At 47.9% G+C, this 20,762-nt stretch overlaps 1 protein-coding gene across 7 annotated transcripts in view; it reads right to left on the reverse strand.

Moving 5' to 3' along the window:
* Positions 1-314: 314 nt before the first annotated feature.
* Positions 315-20,762, reverse strand: part of CAPRIN2 (caprin family member 2) — a 2,777,496-nt gene continuing 2,757,048 nt past the window's right edge. For 3 of the 7 annotated variants that reach the window (XM_069628538.1, XM_069628546.1, XM_069628537.1), the window contains one exon: positions 315-1,129. In XM_069628538.1, coding sequence (XP_069484639.1) covers positions 564-1,129 — 566 coding nt within the window. In that variant the 3' untranslated portion in view covers positions 315-563. The remainder of the gene's footprint in view (positions 1,130-20,762) is intronic. The other 4 variants (XM_069628541.1, XM_069628539.1, XM_069628540.1 and 1 more) reach the window with 2 other exon arrangements.

Below are 20,762 nucleotides of genomic sequence, written 5' to 3' on the forward strand. Positions count from 1 at the left end.
ATTCATGAATTTGGAAGGCATGCCATTGCATTTGAACAGGTTTCTCTGATAAAGATTCTTCCATGGCACGGATGCACTGCATCGGTCACAAGGTTGGTTACTTCATGTAAACAATCAATTGACTACCAACAGCCGACAATTAAAAATATATACATGTCAATATGTATACAGGATCAGCAGCAATTGAATTGGAAATTACAGCAGATATCGCAAAAGTAGACTTATCCAAGCAAATCTGATACAGTAAGGTCAATATATTTTTAGAAAAGGCGGAACAAATCCAGAGGGGTTTATTCATAACAGGCCACAAGAAAGACAATGCATATCACCCATTTATTGAGGCACAAGCAGGCATTTAACAAAAGGCAATTTCAAGTAAGCTGGACTAGAACACAATTACTTTTATGAAAGTACAATATATAACGTTCACAGCTTCACTACAAAAGCCACATCACAATACATAAAGTGCCAATTTAGTGCTTATTAAGTAGCCCGACTGCATGATTCAACATTGGAAAAAGGTTTTCCCCATTCTAGCAGGTTTTAGAAAGTATTTTGACAGTTCAGTCCTGGTAAAGGAGGTACCCAGAAAAAGTTGAGTACTTCCAACTGCTCCCATAAATAGCTCCTCTGTGCAGGCGCAGCCAAATCTGGTCTCCTTGGAAGAGTTGAAGCACAGCATGGTTACTTGCTGTTTCATGGTCTGGTGCTCCATCGTTGGCGTAGGCAGATACTAGAACCTCCTCGTTCTTCATGAGATTGACGTACAGTGGGACATTCACTGCCAGCTTTAACATGTGGAATATGAAAACGTAAGTGCCATTAACCGGACAAGCAAACCTACCTATGTGAATGTCAAAGGTTTCACCAAGATTATTAAGGAGTAGGTCAAAAGCTATTGGTTGGTCCAAGGTCCCAGGTGCAAAGTTGGAGGTTCTAGCTGCAGAGAAAGCTACTCGCATCTGTTGGGGAAGTGGATAGACGTGAACGGGTAGTATAGTTGCAGCGTGGCTAGTCACTGGGATGTCCATAGGCGTAAGGTTGCGGGAGTCTCCTTGCCCAGAATCCCCACCATTAAAGGTTTCATGGTCTCGTTCTGGACTGCTGACCTGAGATGAGTCGCTCCAACCTGCCAGTAAAAATGTATTGTTAAAAGTATATTGTTACTTCCAACAGGAACAGTTTGCATTTTAGGAAGCATAAGTTAAAACGTGTATAACCTGTGCATTGGAATAAAATGAGAAAATGGCCTTGAAGCAATATAAGCATGCATTTCAGTGACACAGGTTGCACCAGCCAAACCTTTCCTTGCATTTATTTGACTAATGATTACAATGAGAACCAATGTGATTAATAAAAACTATGGGGGGATTATTTTCATCGTTAAGAGATCCCCATTAGTAACTTTGCGAGAGAAGATTGGAGCCCTAAAATTGATTTTGTCACACCGATCATAATGTACAAGAGGGTTGACTCGTTAAATGTAAAAAGAAACACTCGTTTAAAGTCTCTTCTTGTGTGCTTTGCTTCAAAAGGGGGATTTACATCTGTATGGTTTACATCAATACAATTATCATTTACTAGATGAATATCACAGTACTGCAAGCGAACTAAGCTCAGTAAGGTTAAACGGGACTACGTTAAACACTTCAAGCAGCAAATGGTGTCAACTTAAACGAATTTAATTACAAAACATAAAAAGCATTTTGCAAAGTTAATCGTTTTGGCTTTGGTATAGGCACTGGAAAGTGGGTCAGCAAGGTGCGAGGCAAAGTAGGACTCAAAGAGGGTGAAAGAGGGGTGCTGTCTGAAGATGTATGGGCAGGGAGGCCGTCGGTGCAAGTGAAGGACAATTAAAAAAAAAAACTCTTAGCAGCTCAGGAGAAGATAGACCAGCAAATCTAATAGAAACAATTTCTAAAGGGTCAAGTGGAAATTGCACCAGGACAGCATGCCTTCAAACAATAAAACCTGAGACAACAGAGGCTGGCAACATTCCTTGTCAGGTGGGATTAGCTCATGCTAGCAGAAATTACAGTGGACATCTAAGAACTCATTTCCACTGGATCCCATTCTAGTATATGGATTTTGAGATATTGGACAAATACGTATCAACACATTATTACTATGACATACGCTTAAAGATCTGGATTCAAACAAACTGGGGAGTCTTTGATGTTGAGATTCCAAAAGATGCATCGCGTACCTAAATATCTTACATACCTCACCAGTCACATCATCTTCCACTGGGAAATCCTCTAGAATGGAACCCTATTGTATACCGATCATCTAATGTAGTTTTAATTACTGCCAATGCAAGGACAGTAAAAAGAACAATATGTAGATCAAACCACTCACTTTGGATTTGCTTCTGAAATCTCGTGAACCAGCCTGCAGCCAAATATTGTCACCATGCACACCTGAGGATTTTTCCAGTGAAGCACAGCTATTGCACACTAAACAAAACATTTGGATTTCCTGATTAAAATCATTGCAACTGGGTTGACTGAACAGTTGATGTAGGGGTATTTGAATTGATCAAGTCTGTCTTCTGTATTTTAGCACCTGGCTCACCATGCTCCTCCAATCAAGTTGTAGAGATGAATTAGACGTTTAATGCCCACATTCCATGCTCCACCGTGATCCATGCGCCTCCATTTTGTGCCAGTTTCCATTATGCCACTTAATTTCCTCTCATTTCTGTCACCAGTCTTTGGAATGCTCTTGCACAAACGAGTGGACCCAGACATAGGTTTATATATAAGCACTTTAGCTGTGTAACCTCTACATTCACTTGCCTGCGTCAAACTGACACTTCTTCCCTCAAACCCCTCCCACATTCCCCCATGTGTTCTCTCCCACATGGTCTGGTTGTGGGGACTGCAGCTACATTAAAGGCTAAGGTTCTGCCCTGTGTAACACCACCCCCTCACAAATGTCCTTGGGTCATCTCAACATTCTTCCATCAAGCTTTGTGGCTTCCTGATGACCCTATGTGGCCGACTTCTGGTCTCTGGCTGTGCCTCATCATCTCAATCAGCCTGGTCCCATTGCTGTAGCTCCTTCCCTTCGCTTGCCGATGCATCCAAGCCAATCGGTGGGTCTTCTCCTTCCATTTCCTTTCCAGGAAATTCCATCTCCTCTGCATCAGGTCAGAGCAGAGGTCTGACATGTGAAGCTTCCTGGTTAACGGCTGATTCCATCTCCTGGCAGTGACCATTGAGCCTTTCACTTCGATGAACTCGATCTCTAAACCTTATGAGCAGGTCTCGTAGTTTTAATTATTTCAGTCATGTGCCTTTCCGGCGATCGGTTTCTTCTCTCGGTTGGCGTTTCCTGGCAGCGTCCCTTTACTTTATTTCTCTTTCTTGGTCTCCACTGTCTGCTGGCGGGGTGATGAGCCTGATGTTAACTTAGTAGGTCATCAAGATCTCTGCCAGCGTCTTGCCTGTGGAGTCATGGGGCGTGTTTCGATAGTCACCAGGCCTTCTGCAGGATGCTAAGGGACTATGTACCTTCTATGTGTGCTCTCTGTATAGTCATCTTTATGGTGGGCATGAACTTCTCAGCAATCTCATTAGCCATGGCCACAATGGTGTAATTTTTGGTGAATGAACCCCATGAATTTGGCCAAACTTACAAAGTCGTGCCCTTTGAATGGGGGTACTTTGTCAGATTTGATTGTGTGCAGAATTCCCCATTCACTTAGTATCTCGTCCATGAGGGCTGCCACTTGCGGGACAGCTGTTATCAGTGTTTTCTTGACGATGAGGAACCTGGAGAATCCCTCTATTAGCACTAACAAGCATTTTACAAAATCCTCTGTTTCCATTGGTCCGTAAAAGTCGGCTGCTAGTCTATGCCATGGTTTCTCAGGGATCTCTGTATGCTGTAGTGGTAGCAGTGGCAGGGTATGCAGTGTTGTACAATGTCAGTTACTAGGATGTCTATATCCGGGAACCATATGTGGTGGCACAGACTTTAATTTGTTTTTCCGCACCCCTACGACCTTCATGCACTGTTTGAAAGACTGCCCTCCTGTGGGTCGGGGTACAACGAGCCTGCATCCTCTCAGTAAGAATGTTTGGTCCACAAGTGCCAACTCTGTATGTATTTTGGACTGCTTCACTATTTTGGCCTCGTTTGCCCTTGGGAAAACTGGAGTTGCCTATGGTACTTTCCACTTGATGGCATGGGTCAACTGTATGGCCATTTCAATTGAGAGGTCCCTCAGCGACTCCTGTGCCACTTCATCCAGTGTGAGTGCCAGCAGCATTACATTTGCTGTAATGTACTTGATGTACTGGGCATTCCCTCTTCACTTGTTTGTTGGCCATGTGGATGCCTGGAAATATAATCTGCAGGGTTGTAAGCCCCTCCCAGCCAGTGCACAATGTCATAATCGTAATCCTATAAACGTATTACCCATCTTTCGATCCGTGGGGTCATTTTGATGCAGCAATTTCCAAACATTGACAGTAAGGCCTGATGGTCGGTGACCAATGTGAAATGTTTCCCTATAATGAAATCATGGAAGTGCTCACACCTTTCTCAGCCTATGAGTATGTGCTTTCCATTGGGGTGAGAGCCCTGCTGACATAGGCCACATTGTGTTTTGGTTGTCCCTGCTCTTCATTGGTCTAGATGAGTATTACCCCCAACCCCACCAGGCATGCATCAACCGTGATCTCAGTGTGCCAGGAGGGATCAAACTATGCCAGCCATTTGGCTTCAGATAGCGCATCCTTCAAGTCATCGAATGTCCTCTGGCACTCAGGGGTCCATTGAAACAAACGTCTTTTAACAGTAGACGTGGGTGGGGCTACGTTTGCGTGGCATAATGCATGGGGTACCTGGCGCAATATCCTGCCACGCCCAAGAAGGAGTGGACATCTGCCACCTGTGCAGGTGGCTGTAGCCTGGCTATGGTGCTCACTTTGTCAGGATCTTGAGCCATCTCAGCATCAGAGAACACGTGTCTGAAGAACCTTAGCTTCCGTTTGTTGATGTTGCACTTTTCCAGGTTCAATATAAGCCCCAACTCTTGTAACACCTTACAGACTTCCAGAAGTGCCCCGTCGTGTTCCTCCTGTGATGTGCCATACATCAAAATGTCATCACCTTAGTTGAAGGCAGATTTGACTGCAAGGATGACTTGGCGGATGGCCTCCTGAAAAGGTTTGGCGGCAGACGAGATACCGACATTGAGGCACTTATATCGGTAAAGTTTCTTGCGTAGGAAATGTGGTGATGACACTGGACTCCTTGGGGACAATCACTAATGCGTATATCACGGCGTGGGACCCTCAGCTTTCTCAATTATGTAATTTTGCAGGAGCTGATTGAGTTCCTGTGAGACCGCCGACTGCAGCTGGAAACCAACTCTGTATGGGTGTTGGGGAACTGGGCCGACAGTGGTCTATGTGCAGCTTAATGACGACTCCTTTGAGTTTCCCAAGACTGTGGAACAGCTCTGGAAAGCAGAGCTTTATAGCATCCTTGGACAGGCGGTCCAGTGCCATTGTGCAGATATTTTCTTGATGTTTGGAAGGACAGGTAGCACTCTGACATACACCATCTGGCCACGGATGTCGTACAATGAGGCACAGTTAGTTCGCCGTTTTGTAGCCGAGGAGGCATCATCCTTTGGTGGGGCTGCATACTAAATGTATGGTGGCAACAACAGCACGATTGTTGTGCACAAGTGTCAGTTGAAATTGGCACCACTGGAAAATCCTTGTCATGGACGTGGAGAGGATGTGTCGGACATTTGTAGAAATTCTTGTTCGCCCAGTACATGGACGGTGGCTCCAGTGTATGAGGAAACCGTTTTATTTTGTTTCCCATGTTAATGAAGACTCTCTGGGCCTCGTCTGCCACTTGGCATTTGGGCAGTAGGTTTAATTATTTGTCCTGGTATTTGGAGTAATCGTGGTCATATCCTTGTGGGTCACCCTGGTACTGGTCTGGGGGGTAGAACTGACGTGCAAGTGGTGGTTCATCATATTCGTCCCTGTATGGTGGGTGAGGGTAGATCCGGTCATCATCCTGTCCATATTCATCGCCCGGCATGTCACTGATGGCCCTTACAAATTGGCGCGGCCCTGCAGAGTATCCTGGGCGGGGGCTACCTTTGGCTTTGGGGGAATGGGGCCGGTCTGCTGGCTTGGCGCCAGGTCACCATGTCACCATTGGGCTCGCTCTCATTGGGAATGGCCGTCCTTCCCTGCACCCAGTCTGGAAGTGTCCCTCTTTTCTACAGTTGGAACAGCGCTGGGTAAGGCCTGGACACGTCCCAGTGAGTCCACATCTGTAACACGACCTTTGGGGTCTGACCATCTGTCGTGCGGGTGTCAGCGGGCGATTGGGCGGTCAAAGAGGGGCTTGTGACTGGTCGCCTGGTGTCTGGGCTTCGATGGCTGCCATGACCTCTGGTTTGTCAGATTCCTCGGTTTGCTGGTTTTCCATGGAGGCCGCCTGGGCATCAACTCTCTTGTAGACCCTTGTGAGTTCCACAATCTCGTCCAGTGGGACAGGCTTCTGAAAAGCAACTTCTCAAGAATGTGGAGGAAATGCATCATTCAATGATGCACAGTCTGATGGCTGAGCTAATTGGCAGTGCACCAGTTTTTGTCTGAGGCGGGTTACAAAGTCAACAATGGTTTCCTGGGCTTGTTGCATACATCGATTGAAAACATAGCGTTCATAGTGTCTGTTTCGTTGGATTATTCATTTTTTTTAATGAGAGCCTCCACCAGGGTGTCATACGTGCTCCTCTCCGGAATAATCTCGATGATGGCCTTCATTTCTTTGCCAGCCAAATTGGTAAACTCCTCTTCTGAGGCCAGGGATTTTTCTTCTTCCACTGCCTTGACAAAATCAGTAAATTCGTCCACCCACTCTGCTCAGCAAGGGCCCTTGTCCTGGTGTAGGCTGAGTGTGAACGGGAGTGGGCGCCTGAGAAATACCGGCCTGGTGGTGGCAGGCATGTGGCCTGGAGCGCACCAGCATCTTGCGCTGCCTGATCCATGGTGCAGTAGAGGTTGATACGGACGCCTTAACTGGTCAGGTGTCACTTGGTACTCATTTAGCTACTTGGGCAAATGTCTGTGGTGATCATACGTATGTTGGTGCACCTCCTGGGTCAGGGCAGGCAGTGCAGTGTAGTGTAGTGTGTGCCAGGGTGCCTCGCCTGAGTAAACCGTACTGTGTCCTGGAATATCTGTCTCCGGCACTGCAAGGGGCCAAGAATGCCTATGTCCAGGCATCATTTATCAAGGCAGGGTGTGCCAATAAGTTGGTGGGCCAACAAGGGGCCTAACGTTGAAGTTTCTGCGCCTCAGCATTAATATGGGCAAGCTGTAGGCAGCCACAATGGGCATGAGACTGGGCATGGCAGGGTCTACCACGGCAATGTCTTACCGTGTCTATCGTGGTCCACAACCCTGGCAGGAGGTCAGAAGGCCCTGTTGCGAGTCTCGAGCTGCGCAGACTGCGTGGGCGGTGCAGAAAATCACCAGTGGTGCTGCGGGCCCCAAGGAAACGTCAAGCGGCTGTGTGAGCTCCGGGAGCACGGAGATCACAGGTAGGGCTTTGGGTGCCAAGGAAACTGCAGATGCCTGTTGGTGGAGGACTGGAAGCAAAGCGGCGTGATCACAGCAGGATTTCCAGGTTGCAGTGAGTAGGCGCTTCTAAACAGAGGATCGCTACGGCAGTTGAGGGTGGAGTGGTGGGACACCAGCGGGATCACCGGCGAATAAGGAAGGCTTGTGGGTAGGTAGGAGCCTTGTAGCCTGTCGTCTTTGGAATGCTCTTGCACAAATGAGAGCATAGCCACCCCCATCATCGAGGCAGGTTTTCTAGAATGGACTGTGCACTTAAAGACTGAGACAATGAGAGGGAGTAGTTGGCTGCACACCTGAAAGATGGACTAGGGGGCAAGGTGCTCCACTCACTTTTTTCTTGCTCCCTTCATTGGCGGTAGAGTCTTCTTGTTGTTTCAGAGGTGCTGGAAGTGCTGCAACATCCCCATACATTCTGGAAGGAATGTCAGATGACTGCCTTACCTATGGGAGTTGCTAAAACCTCACTATCGTTTGGTTCATTTTCACCCAGCTCCCTAATGGTAAAGATGTCAGTTTTAGGTTGCTTAATTATGTGTAGGTTGTGTCCATTTCCTTTTCACTTGCTCCTTTGTTTTTCAACTTTGCGAAATATACTAAAGCACTTACTTTAGCAATAAATGCGCATGTGATCTTGTTTGTGATTTATAAATCAAATAAACAGTAGCTTGGTGGACTCTATAAAATCAGTGCCTTTCTATGGTATGGGTTTATGAAGAACAACTTTTGCTGTTCTTAATACGGCATTACATTGTAGCTATAGCTTTTAAACAATGTGTGGGTGGGTAAAGGCATGCAAGCACAAGTTAGTTTCAACAGCGAGCACTGTGCATTCTATCACCCTCCTCATTTAACCATTGGAGCAGATCTAATGCACACTGAGAATATCAGCATTGCCAAGAAGCAGTGATTTAGTCTTACTGGCAGAGTACTTGTACGTAGTATCGCCAGAGAGCCAAAGGGTGGATTGGTACAATGTCTAAACACTCATTTTCACTGACTGGATATACATAAAGCTCATGGTGAAACATGAATGGCTGTGGGCTACTTCAGTCCAGAGCCCATCAATTCAGCACATTTCATGACCTCTACATCTCCCCTGGCTGACAAGTGACTAATAGCCTAGGACTACAAGCCAATACATTTAACAGGATTTTCTTTTCTTTTAAAACATTACAATTCCCATATAGAATACTCCTTTTATGTAGTCTGGCTGTTGCAGGGGGGCGTGAGGGGGGAGGGGGGAGTCTTGTATCATGTGCACATTAATGTGAGTGACACTGTTCTAGCACTTCCAGGGTCATTTGTATTTTGGGAAATCTTTCAGTTAATGTGCCAGTCAGAGATATCTAGGTTTGATCTACAGGTTCAATCCAGGTGAGATAAGGTTAGTGTTCCTCCTGTAGATGTGTGTTTCAGATGTAGATCATGTTGTCGACTTCCATCAGCAGAAATGACACTGCAGACAATCCACACCAAGGAAAAATTATTCGAATCACAGATTTCCATTGTTTCTAATTTATCACAATGTAAGTCCATGAAAACATTCTTGCAAAGGTTCCACGCACTTATCCAATAAATTTAACCTAACCCACAAAAATTTAACTCTCTGCATTTTGTGCGTTTTTGGCAAGGGGAATCCTGCCCAAGATAATCCAAACCACCATCCCCCCTCTCTATTTTGCCTCTATACTTTTAATATTAATTTACTCTATGTAGCAAACATGACACCAGGAGACCACTTTAGAGTAAGTAAAGCGAGAGGGAAAGATGAGGAAGACTGGCATGGAAGAGAGAGATAGGGCCAAGCCTATTGGTGGATGTTATTAGCCTGAGTGGCACTGAGGAGGCTTCGGCACTCTGGAACTTGAAGGGGTTTGGTTTCTGACTAAGAAGCCTGGGTGTGGAGAGTTTTGCACCCACATTTTTTCTATTCACTCAGGTTTAAAAGAAGGGAACACAGAGGCCACCAGGGGGCGCAGGCAAGATGGAAGTCTGCATCAGCAGCTCCTTTCCCTGTTCGAGACAATGGCAAGCTAAATGAAGATAGCGACCCCCGGGACAGACGTTTGAGGGCCCCCGAAGCAGGCTAAATGCAGTGGCACATTCCGACCAAAGGGGGGGAGCCCAGCAGCTTGGGGGAACGGAGGGAGACACCTCCGAAGTGAGAGCCCGCCACACAGAGGGAGACCGGCTTAACGGCTGAGCTGCAACCCGCAAGAAGAGCCGAAAGCCCCCCACCGGGAAAGCGAGGAGGTGCTGATGAGCAGCAGAGAGGACCCCAGTGACCACAACACTGCAGGTGCCTAGAAGTGGCCAGTGAGCCTGAAACACGACTCGGATTGCTCCCGGGACAAATCCTGCACAGCAACGCAGTACGGCGGGAGAGAGCCCCGTGGCAGGAGGAGCGGGAAGGTGCCACCTCCGATTTAAAGGCCCAGCAACTGGTGGGGAAGATGGCGGACCTCGAGGCCAGACGCAGAGCAGCAGCCCCCTGCTGAAACGGCGAGTCTTCCCCCCCCCCTGCTGGGAGGAATTGCGAAGGGAGGGGGGAGCGAGAACAAAGGAGGGAGAGTGTCCTAGAGGTCCCACGGGAGGCGGGAGCAGGCCACCGCACAACGTGCTACCACCGGAGCCAGGGAATAGCGTGTCCGTCAAGGGAGAGGGAGTGGAGGGGGAAAGCCCCCCCCCCCCCAAGCGCCAGCAAAGCGCAAGGACCCACCCTCTTCCCATCCCCCCAAACAAGCAGCAGGATGAGTGTTGGGAGCTGGAAGGAGACAACAGGGCAGAGCGTAGAAACCAAATGCTTCCCCTGACAGGGCAGAAGGGGCAAGCCAGGCAGCACACTGATCACCCAGAAGTGGAGTGCAGGAGACAATGCCCCTTCCTGCCCCCCACCACACTACTGAACAGGGTGGCCCCGTGGAGGGATATTAAGGGTGCAATAGGGTGGGGAAGAGGAGCAGGGCCGTGACACAGGGACCCCAGGGATACAGGGCCCACCCCAGAATATTGGATGTGGAGGTGTGCAGAGGGACACAAGGGCCCAGCGAGAAGTACTTGGAGGCCAGCCACAGACCTGCCAGAGTTAGCACACTACGGAGGAACAAGGAAGGCCTAGTACTAGTTCATAACAGGTCAGTGGGGACACCAGTGACCCCGGGGGGCCACGAGAATCACTAATAGCAAGGCCAGAGAATGGTGATGGCGCCCCAAGAAACCACTGCAGGCGACAAGTGGGAGCCAGGGGAGAAGAGAAGGCACGACCCCCTTCCACCCTGATCACAAGGACAGCAGAGAGGGCAACACAGGAAAGCCAATAAGGGTCAGTGGCCGAGGAGAGCACAAGGAGGGAGAGGACAGAGAAGAGGAAGAAGCCCCCTCCAAGCCCCACCATTCCCCGGTGGGGGGAAAGAGAGACAAGCGACTCAAGACAGAGGAGAGAGAAGCAAAGGGGAGAGCACCATGGAGAGCACCGTAGAGAACACCCAGTGGCACCAGACCCACACCAAGTGAATGAGCTGGAAGGTGGCCCTCTCTAAGTTCCAATACCCAGATGAGGGGGCAATGGCGGCAGCAAAAACTGACTGGGGACCCCACCCGTGCAGCATGGAAGTAGGGGCCATAAAAAGCAACATCCAAATAGTACTGGAGGAAATCTGCGGATAGCGTACAAACATCAGGGCGAAAGTCGCAAACCTATCCGAGAAGGTAGTCACCCTGGAAGAAAGACTGGAGGGCATGGAAGCGAATCAAGCTTCAGCAGGCGTGCTGGAATCCCAAATAGAGGTCCGCCTCAGTGACATCAAAAGGAAGGAGTATGATCTATGACTCAAAGTGGACAATATAGAGAACCGGGAGAGGCGCAACATCTGCTTTTTTGGACTAGAGGAAAAAGAGGGGTAATTCACGACTGGCCTTGAAAGAAAAATACAAGAAATAATGGGAATGGTCGGGGGGGCTGTGGGGGGCAAGGAAGGCGAGCAAGTGGCCATAGACCGGGTCCACAGGGCAGGAGGAAGTACCAGGGGACCCCGATCAGTGCTCGCTAAACTACATTACTATCGAGAGAAGGTTGAAATCCTGGAGAAAGCAAGAAGAATGGGGGCGATTGACGAGGACTCCAAGGTGACCATCTTTGAGGACCTGTTAGCACAAACCCTCTTGAGGCGCAACAAATGTGGTCCCCTTACAAGGTGGCCCCAGGAAAAAGGGGTACAATACAGATGGGGAAACCCCTTTGCGCTCATATTCGAACTAGGGGGAGAGAGACATCACCTGGTACATGAGGAGGATATCAAGAAGGCAACAGAGGACTTAACAGGTCAGGTACAAGACCAACCGGTAGATGGCGGAGGGGCAAAGCCATCTAAAAGACGCAAACCTAAAGGCCCAAGGGTGGATCATGGCAGGCGCAAGACACAAGGGGCCAGGAAATACCAAAAGCTCTACACCCACCATCCCAGGCAAGGAACGACCTGAAGGGAGAAGTCTCTCCCTGATGCCAGTGGACAAAACAAAGGGTCCAAGAAGCCCAAGTTATGGGGCCTCGCTTAATGAGGACACAATGATGCTCAAAGAGGAAACATAGGTGCAAAGCGCGGGAGGGGGGTAATGAACACAGTTGAGACGACAAAGTTTATGGCACTTGCCTTGTTATTGTTTGAACGTTTAATGGGGGCTGGGGAGACAGAGAATCACAGAACTGGTAGAGGGCGTGGGGGCATGAGGGTAATGTCCAATGAGGTGTACACCAGGAAGGTAAAATGAGGTAGGAGAAGCAACCAAGATCGTAAGAGACGTGCCACAGGGGAAGCTACAAGTTGTGGTGCAAAAAGGAAAGAATAGGACAGGGACCATCACCATGGTGGTTCAGCCATAATGCCCGGATACAGGACAGCAGGAAGCTGAACGCCCGACAGGGGAAAGGGAGGGGAAGTCAGAGGGGGAATGAGGAGTGGTGAAGAAAAGGAGAAGGGGAGGTTGGAGGCAGGGGACACAGAAGGGAATCGCCAACATAAGTAGAATGGAAGTGGACAGAGGGGAATGGAGAGGGATACGTACAACGGGAGAGGGGAAGGGGGAATGCAGTAACATTTCACAATCACACTGGGGGAAAGGCCCAATCGAGGGTCGGCAGATAGAGAAAACGAGAAAACGAAAAAATATAAAGGGACCAAACTCACCGAATAAAAGGTCACTCACATCAAATATGCTCTGCAAAGCTAACATAGCGGTGCTATTCCTGCAGGAGGCAGAAACGTCCCTTTAAGGGACCAGCGGTGGGGCACACCTTTTTGGGCCTCACATAAGACTAACAAAAAGGAGGGCATGAGGATTGTCCTGTCAAGATCTCTGCAAGTAAGGGAGGCACAAGTTAAGAGGGGTTTTGGCGGAAGGATGGTAGCGTTCAAGGGGCAGGTCAAGGGATGTCTAATTACCCTGGCATCCATATACGCACCGAATACACAGCAGTTAGCATTTCCGCGAAAGGTATTCTTGGTGCTCGAGGAATGGGCGAGGGCATGCGAATGGTGGGAGGGGACTTTAACTTAATAGCGGACATAGCGGTAGATTGGTGGTCGGCAAAGGGGAAAACAACCAAGGAAAAAGGTAGGGAAAATGAAGCTTTCGCCCAACTGCTAGAAGATCACTTCTGGGTGGACGCATGTAGGTCCAGGTTTCCCCTAGGTGGAAGGGTACACCTTCTTGCCCCCACACACCACACACACACACACACACACCAGGACACAACTCCTACTGGTTCCAAATGAACAGGAAGCCAGCGTATCATCTTTAAGGGTGGAGACAGTGACCAGGTCGGACCACAATGGTTACAACAGACTAGAGGTTGGAGGAACGTAGGACGGGATGCCAGCAGTGGAGGTGTAATGATGGCCTCCTCAAGAACCCTGTATTTAGGGAATTCCCCCAGACGGAAACCACACAATACTTTGTAACAAATGACAAATGGGAGACAAGCACGAAAGTGGTGTGGGAGGCGGCCAAGGCGACGGTAAGGGGCCTACTTATAGCAGAGGGGACGCAAAGCAAGAGGGAAAGAACACTGATTGAGCGGAGGATAGAGGAACAGCTGAGAGACAGGAGGGCAAGGCTTACACGGCTGGGAAAAGACCCAGGTGGGCTATTGGCCACAATGAGAGACAAGAAGCAGGAATTGCACTCGCTCCTGATAGGGGAAGTGGTTAAAAAAACGGAGATATGCCAAACAAAAGTTCTCAGTCAAACAAGTTTATTCGGATATATAAAAAAATCCATTAAACGACAAAAATACTGTTATACACATATAAGATTACAATTTCATAAAAGTCAGTGCTTCCAAATAAATAAAATCAATGGACATTTTCGGTAACGCAACATGCAGTAAAATCAGTTGGCACATAATTTCTTAAATAGTGGCCCCAAAAAACATATCATGAGATCAAATAGAAAGCAGAGCCCAAACATTTAAGACCATTACTAGGGATGTTATAAAATTCACGTTATTAACTTATACCAACTTGAAGTTTTAATAGACTATTTCTCAAATACATCGCTCTTTTCAGAAACATAAGTAGTGCCCAAGCTGTGTAAACCGTGTCGGCACTCAAAAGAAACACAAGTGCTACCCTGTGAGAGCAGATCACTGTCTTCTTGAGGGCGGGAATCAAGGTCACTCTACGGATGCCTGCATACCCTATACAAAAGAACAATAAATGGGGTAGGTCTTCACGTGAATGGCCGGAAACTGGGCAGCCCGCAGAATCAGGAAAACCTTTCCATTTATAGGTATTCCCTTACAGCCGAAGGGAATCAAACCGTTCCCTCGTAATCAACCACCTGTCTTTTTTATACGGGCCCCATGTTAGGTACGGTTGTATTCCAGTGGGCCTGCTGATGCTAGTATGATGCTGGCTGGATTTATGGCCATACTCCATGAGGATTCTTTTCCTCACTGCAATCTCACCCAATGCAGTTTTGGGGGCTGCCCCCTCCCTCTTCATTGTTAGTGAGGTGGGCGGGAAAAGGGGACTTAGATTAACCCCCCCCAAAGTCTTACAAACGTAAGCAAGCCAGGGGATTTTTTGCCATCCAGCTCTACCCAACACAGTGCGAATAATAAAGTGGCAAAGAGAGGCATGTTCATTGGCCCACAACCGTACCCAAAATAAAGGTAGTGCCGACGCCCACTGGTCCTCCCAGAATTCCACACCCAGTTCTATATGCGTTGCTATTCCAGAGGCACTGGTCGGAAGCCCCAGCAAATTTTGGAAGAATTTACTCTCCTTACCTTGAATTTCGGCCGCATTCTGGAAGCCCCAAATGGGTGCACCATACATGGTGGTTTTCACAGTTTGTGCACCGTAGATCTTTGTGATCACATCTAGTGGCTGGCCCCTACACTTTGACATAAATCTGAAAATGCCTCCTAGTTGCTGGGTCATCTTTGCAGATTGTTTGGCCACATGGGCCCTACCATTTAAAGCTTCTGAGAAGCTAATTCCCAGATAGTCGAAGACCTTGACTCTGGGTATAATTTCCCCAGCACATAGCATGGGTTTCATGGGCGCTGGGCGTTTTCTACCTACACAGGCCATTACTGCTGATTTTTTAGTGTTTATTTTTAGGCCCAAATTATCTATAAATTTTGTGTAGGCATTTATCAAAGCCTGTAAAGCCTTTGGCGTTCTAGCTAGTAGGACTGTCATCCGCATAGGCCAAAACTGGAAAACCCCTCCCCCCCCCCCAAAACCAAGAAGTCGGCCAAAATATCAATAAGGTCCTGTGAGAGGCCATTAATGTAGAGGCAGAAACACATGGGGGCCAGCACACAACCCTGCCTTACACCACACCCCACCTGAAAGCAGGCCGTACAGTGCCCCCCTGGACCACTACGCACACACGCCTCGTTATCTGTATGTAGGTGAACCAGCACCCGAAGGATATCCCCGGGGCACTCCAGGGACCTGAGCACGGCCCAGAGCTTCGCTCTGTCCACTTTGTGAAAGGCTGTGCTCAGGTCAATGAAAGCCAAGTAAACAGCCTCGCCCTGAACAAAAACTGAGTTGGCCACTAGAATGTATAAATTGAGGCTCTGTTCCATTGTTCCCACTCCCGGGAACATGTCCCCCTTTTTAAAAATTGGGAAAATTGTCGCCTTTTTCCAGGAAGGTGGATACTTCCCCGATTGTAGGCAGGCATTGAACACCACCGTTAAGTGTTGCCCACAAGTCTACCGGATCTTGAAACAGATCAGATGGGATCATATCCGGTCCCGGGGCTCGGTTATGTGCTTGGAGCTTAATAGCCTTTTCGGTCTCCTCCATCTCAAATTTCAGGTGAGACCCTGCAAGATCTGCATGGGCCTGTGAGCTCTTTGACCCAAACAGATTCCCAAAATGGGTAAGCCATGCCCCTTCTTCTACATGGGTACCACGGCCCACGTCAGACCAACACCCCTCCGGCCCACTTTTTACAAATGCCCAAAATGCCTTCTGGTCCCCACTCATGGCAGCATTCAGAAACCCTTCCCAGGCCACTGTTTCAATCTCAATTTTCCTTCTGTTTAACTCATGTTGATGGACTTTTCTAACTTGGGTAATCGCAGATCTACTACTGGCAGGATCATTGAGTGATTGCAGCAGGGATTTCTTCGCCCTTTTACAGGCCTCATCGAACCACCCCCTCTTCGTTGAATTCCCCTTAGCCCTTATTACTTTAGTGAATTTAGTTGTAAGGGCAGCCGACAATTCTACAAATTTCTCAACAACTACCCTCGCAGGGAAGTGATCATCCAAAATATCCATCACAAGGGGTTCATTCTCGCTAATTGATTTTTAGTGTAGCTCCTCCTCCAAGATGGTCCCCCATTTAATTCTTCTTGAGCCAATGGGCACGCCCAACAATGGACTGGGAGCTATATCCTTCAAAACCCCTTCCCCCAGAAGACCCTTAAGTCTCAAACAGATGGGATAATGGTCACTATGTTTGTCTGCCATCACCTCAAAACTTGCGGTACGTTCCCATAAATTTGCTGAAATGCAGAAGTAATCTATAGTTGAAGAACATTGATGATTGATGAATGTCACCTCACATGGAATATCCGGGGTTATGTGGCCATTAACAATACGAAAGCCCCATGCCAACTGCCAAAGGCTTAACTGTAGACCTTTTGGGCACACTCTCTTGTCCCTCATACACCTAGGCGGGATGTTCTCTACCATGTCCTCCAGGGGGTCTAAAATATCCATATCTACCCCCCTCCACCCATTTTGATGTTGAAATCACCCCCCCCCAGATGTGAGATATGGTTTTATTCCTACCCCTGGACAATAGGTCCTCTATAAACCCCTTAACCTTGGTTAATCTGTCTAGTTCCGAGATGTGAGGGCTGTTATAAAAGTTAATGATACATATTGCGCCCCCCTTTGCAGTTGATAATGTCACCACCTGCAAAAAGTCTAACCCTGTTGGAATCATCTCTATCCTACACTCGAGGGCAGCCTTAATCAAGATACACAGGCCGCCATAATGTCTGCTTCTCGTTTTTTTCTTTGCCAGAATACCGTAAGAGATAAAACCATTGAGGTGTGGGGTTCTATAGCCCATGTTTCTTGGAGTAGGACAACTGAGTTAGCTTGTAGGAACTCAATTACCGGCCCCAAGTTCATCTTCCTAGTTGAGCCTGCAATATTCCAAGAGCAGGCGAAACTCGGGGCTCTTACTTACGGAGTACCCATGGGGTACAAAAGGGATTTGCACGGTTACACTAGCCTCTACAACAGCCTCTTGTCAATCTACATCCTCACAGGACGTTAAACTCTCATAGTGGTTGTCCTGGGGTAGGGGGGCGAAATCATTCCTTTCCATGACGTTAGGCTGTCTCCTTTTGGTTGGGATAATACTCCAGCCGCCCAACGATGTATTGGTTGGTAGTGACCGACCTGGGGCGGTGTTTTTCTCTACAAATACCCCACCAGTCCTACTACCCATCAACTGGTTCCGCACCACCTGCCCCCCCCCACCCCCAAACATAAAAATAGTCCAGGGGAAGAAGTTTACTTGACAATTTGTTGCCATTAGGCTTAAGGCCCCGGGCTAGGTTGATGTTCAAAAGATCGTCTGTTATCTGGGCATCTGAAAAGGTTATCACCACACAGTCCCCAATCATGTTCTTGGGCCTGGTCCCCACCCAGCCCACTCTCCTAGCCATACGGATGATTTTTGGGTCTATCTTGGGCCCCATCAGATTAGAGTTTATCCAGTGGGATGCCTTGTTAATCAGAAAGAGTGTTGATTCAAAGCTCCCCATGGGGAGCCCAGGCAATCCGGTAATGATCCCCACAAGGGGGGGGGGGCCACATCCGGTGGTAAATTCAGAGTTGATGCATTCCCATGCCCAATCCCTGGCCCCTTTGCAGATGCGATTTCCTCCATATCCCTTCCAGCCCCAGTCACCCCCTTTTCGGCCACTGGGACTACTTCCTGTTCCACTGTGACGACGACATCAGATTGCCAGCCCTGGACATCAGTAGCCTTATCCCCGCTAGAAGAATAACCGTCAGTTGAGGATACAATTGGGGGGCACAGGCAGCGCCTGTCGGCTGCATCCCTTTCCTCGACATTACTAGCCAAGTCACACAATTTAAGAGAGACTGCCCTGATTGAATCATCCATGATGGCCAGAGTATTTAGAATCACCTCTTTTAACCCCCTCAAGGAATTCAGCAGCAGCTGGAGTGGTTTTAACTTTTCATTCAATAAGGCCTCCAGCCATTCTTTATCCCCCTCACTGGCAGTGGAGCAATCCAATAATGCAAAGTCCCTATCCTCATGGGCTTTGCTCCTTTGCACCCCCTCCCTGGGGTTCAGGGGTGGCATCAGCGCCTGGGCTGCCCCCACTCCAACATTGGCCCCAATCTCAACATCCCCCTGTCAGCGAAGGCCTAACACCTGTATCTTCAGTCCCGCACACTCAGAACCCAATCCCTGACACCGAGGGGCAGCCTCTCTAGAGGAAGCCTCAGCTGCATTCATACAGCTTGCTATTTTGTTGGCCATGACATCCATATAGGAATCCAGTGATCTTTGGGATGAATTGGGGGCTGTTTTGGGAGGTGGTTTGACATTTTTCATTGGTTTGGTGATTATTGTTGTCATAGCATTTTTCGTTTTTTTTGCCCGTTTCCCTACGCCCCCCCCCCCCATCTCCCGCTTTTCTCTTCCCCATGCGGAAAGTGTCGTATTAGACTCAAATCCCCAAATTCCTACTTGGCCACAATAGATAAATACAGTGATCAGAACGGTATAAAAACTGCTAAATAAATACAAAGCTGTGTCCAAAAAAACCTTTGGAGGGGGGAGAAATATCTCGCAACCCCCTGGGAGCCCCCTCCCTTCTGCTAGCTCTATAGAAAATAAAAGAGTAAAACTAATAGACAGATAAAGGAGCCACGCAATAAAACAGTAAAACAATTGCACACAATTACTCAAAATTACACAAAGTTTAAAATAGCATATTAATATATGTTGTTATATGTTAGAGTCCACTGTTAATGTATATATAAATACTCTTCCCCCACCCGCCCTCCCGCGGCCCTTATAAACAATCTGGCTACATGGCAGAATGAACAGACTTTGTTGGCGTACCTTAAAGCCTGAGGACACCACAGGCCAAAACACTATTCGCTAAACGACACTCGCAGGTAAATCCCGATACGGCTCCAGTAAAAACATTAACCCCTTGACTGCTTACACCTAGCAGAATTCCAAGGACGTAAAGGACTCTGCTGGACTCCACGTGCTCCGCGCTTCCCGCAGCTTTTGTATAGTTGGCGCCGCCTCCAGCGAAACGTTAACCCCTTGACTGCTCACACCTAGCAGAGTTCCAAGGACATAAAGGACACTGCTGGACTCCGCGATTCCCGCAGCTTTTGTATAGTTGGCACGAGCGGGACGCAGCGGGAGAGATTCCTCCATGTAAAGCACATTTCGTATAGTTGATTGTTATTTGGTACTTGAATTTGTTTAATGGCAGGACCAGTCGATCCACATTAACCAGTAGCTGATGATGCCCATGTGGCTGGCTGTCCTACCCATCACTGCCATTGTCTGGGTATTCACTTTCCTCAGACTCCTTGGGTAGGGCTTGTTGCACCGGATGGCTATGTTGTGCAACATGCAGCAGTACATGGATAGTATATGAAGGCACTTCCCGTCTTGTGCAAACACCTGCATCTGTTTTTGAGTACCCCAAATGCTCATTCAATGGGGATGTGTGCCTGGGCAGAACTTTAGCATTGCTTTCCGTTGGTCATTGGATTCTGCAGTGTTCATCAGTCAAGGGCTTATGGGATATCCAGCGCCACCTGAAATATTGAAACTATGGCAATTGGCACGTGAAGATATACGTTAGAACCAGAATATAACAAAAATTAAGTGCCCTGATGACAGCACCGACAGGATATACAAGGGGGATTTATTCCTGTGTTTATTTTCGAGATTCATGTTGGTTCTACAAACACATTCTTTAAGTGTTGGCACAGTTTCTTTTTCCCGTATGAATCAAGAAGGGTATCATTAATAATAGTAGAGGGCTAAATATAGACATACCCTCTAGTTAGGCACAAAAAAGGATTTGAAATGTTTGCTTGTTTGCCATTTGTAGAATATGTACACACACTGATCTGAGTTCCAGTGTGTGTGTTGAACATATTGTTGTGTTTTTTTAGAGAGATATATTGTAATGTGTAAAGTGTTTTGACAAATATTAAAATGTGTATTTTTGATAATTACATGGTTATTCGCCCTTTTTTGGTTAAGGGGTGAACATGACTAGGGTTGCATGCATCTAGGATAACTCACTCTTAGCAGGAAGGGAAGGAAGCTGTTTTGTGGGATTCTTAGGATTTTTAGTTGGCACCGCCTCCAGGAAAAAGTTAACCCCTTGACTGCTAGACTGACACCTAGCAGAGTTCCAAGGACATAAACGACTCTACAAAAGCTGCAGGAAGCGCAGCGTCCAGCATAGTTGGCGCCGCCTCCAGCAAAACGTTAACCCCTTGACAGCTCACACCTTGCAGAGTTCCAAGGACGTAAAGGACTCTGCTGGACCTATGAAGGGGGTGATAAGGTGGAGAC

This window comes from Ambystoma mexicanum, chromosome 12, assembly GCF_040938575.1.
Source record: "Ambystoma mexicanum isolate Mex_15411 chromosome 12, UKY_AmexF1_1, whole genome shotgun sequence".
NCBI classification, from domain to species: domain Eukaryota; kingdom Metazoa; phylum Chordata; class Amphibia; order Caudata; family Ambystomatidae; genus Ambystoma; species Ambystoma mexicanum.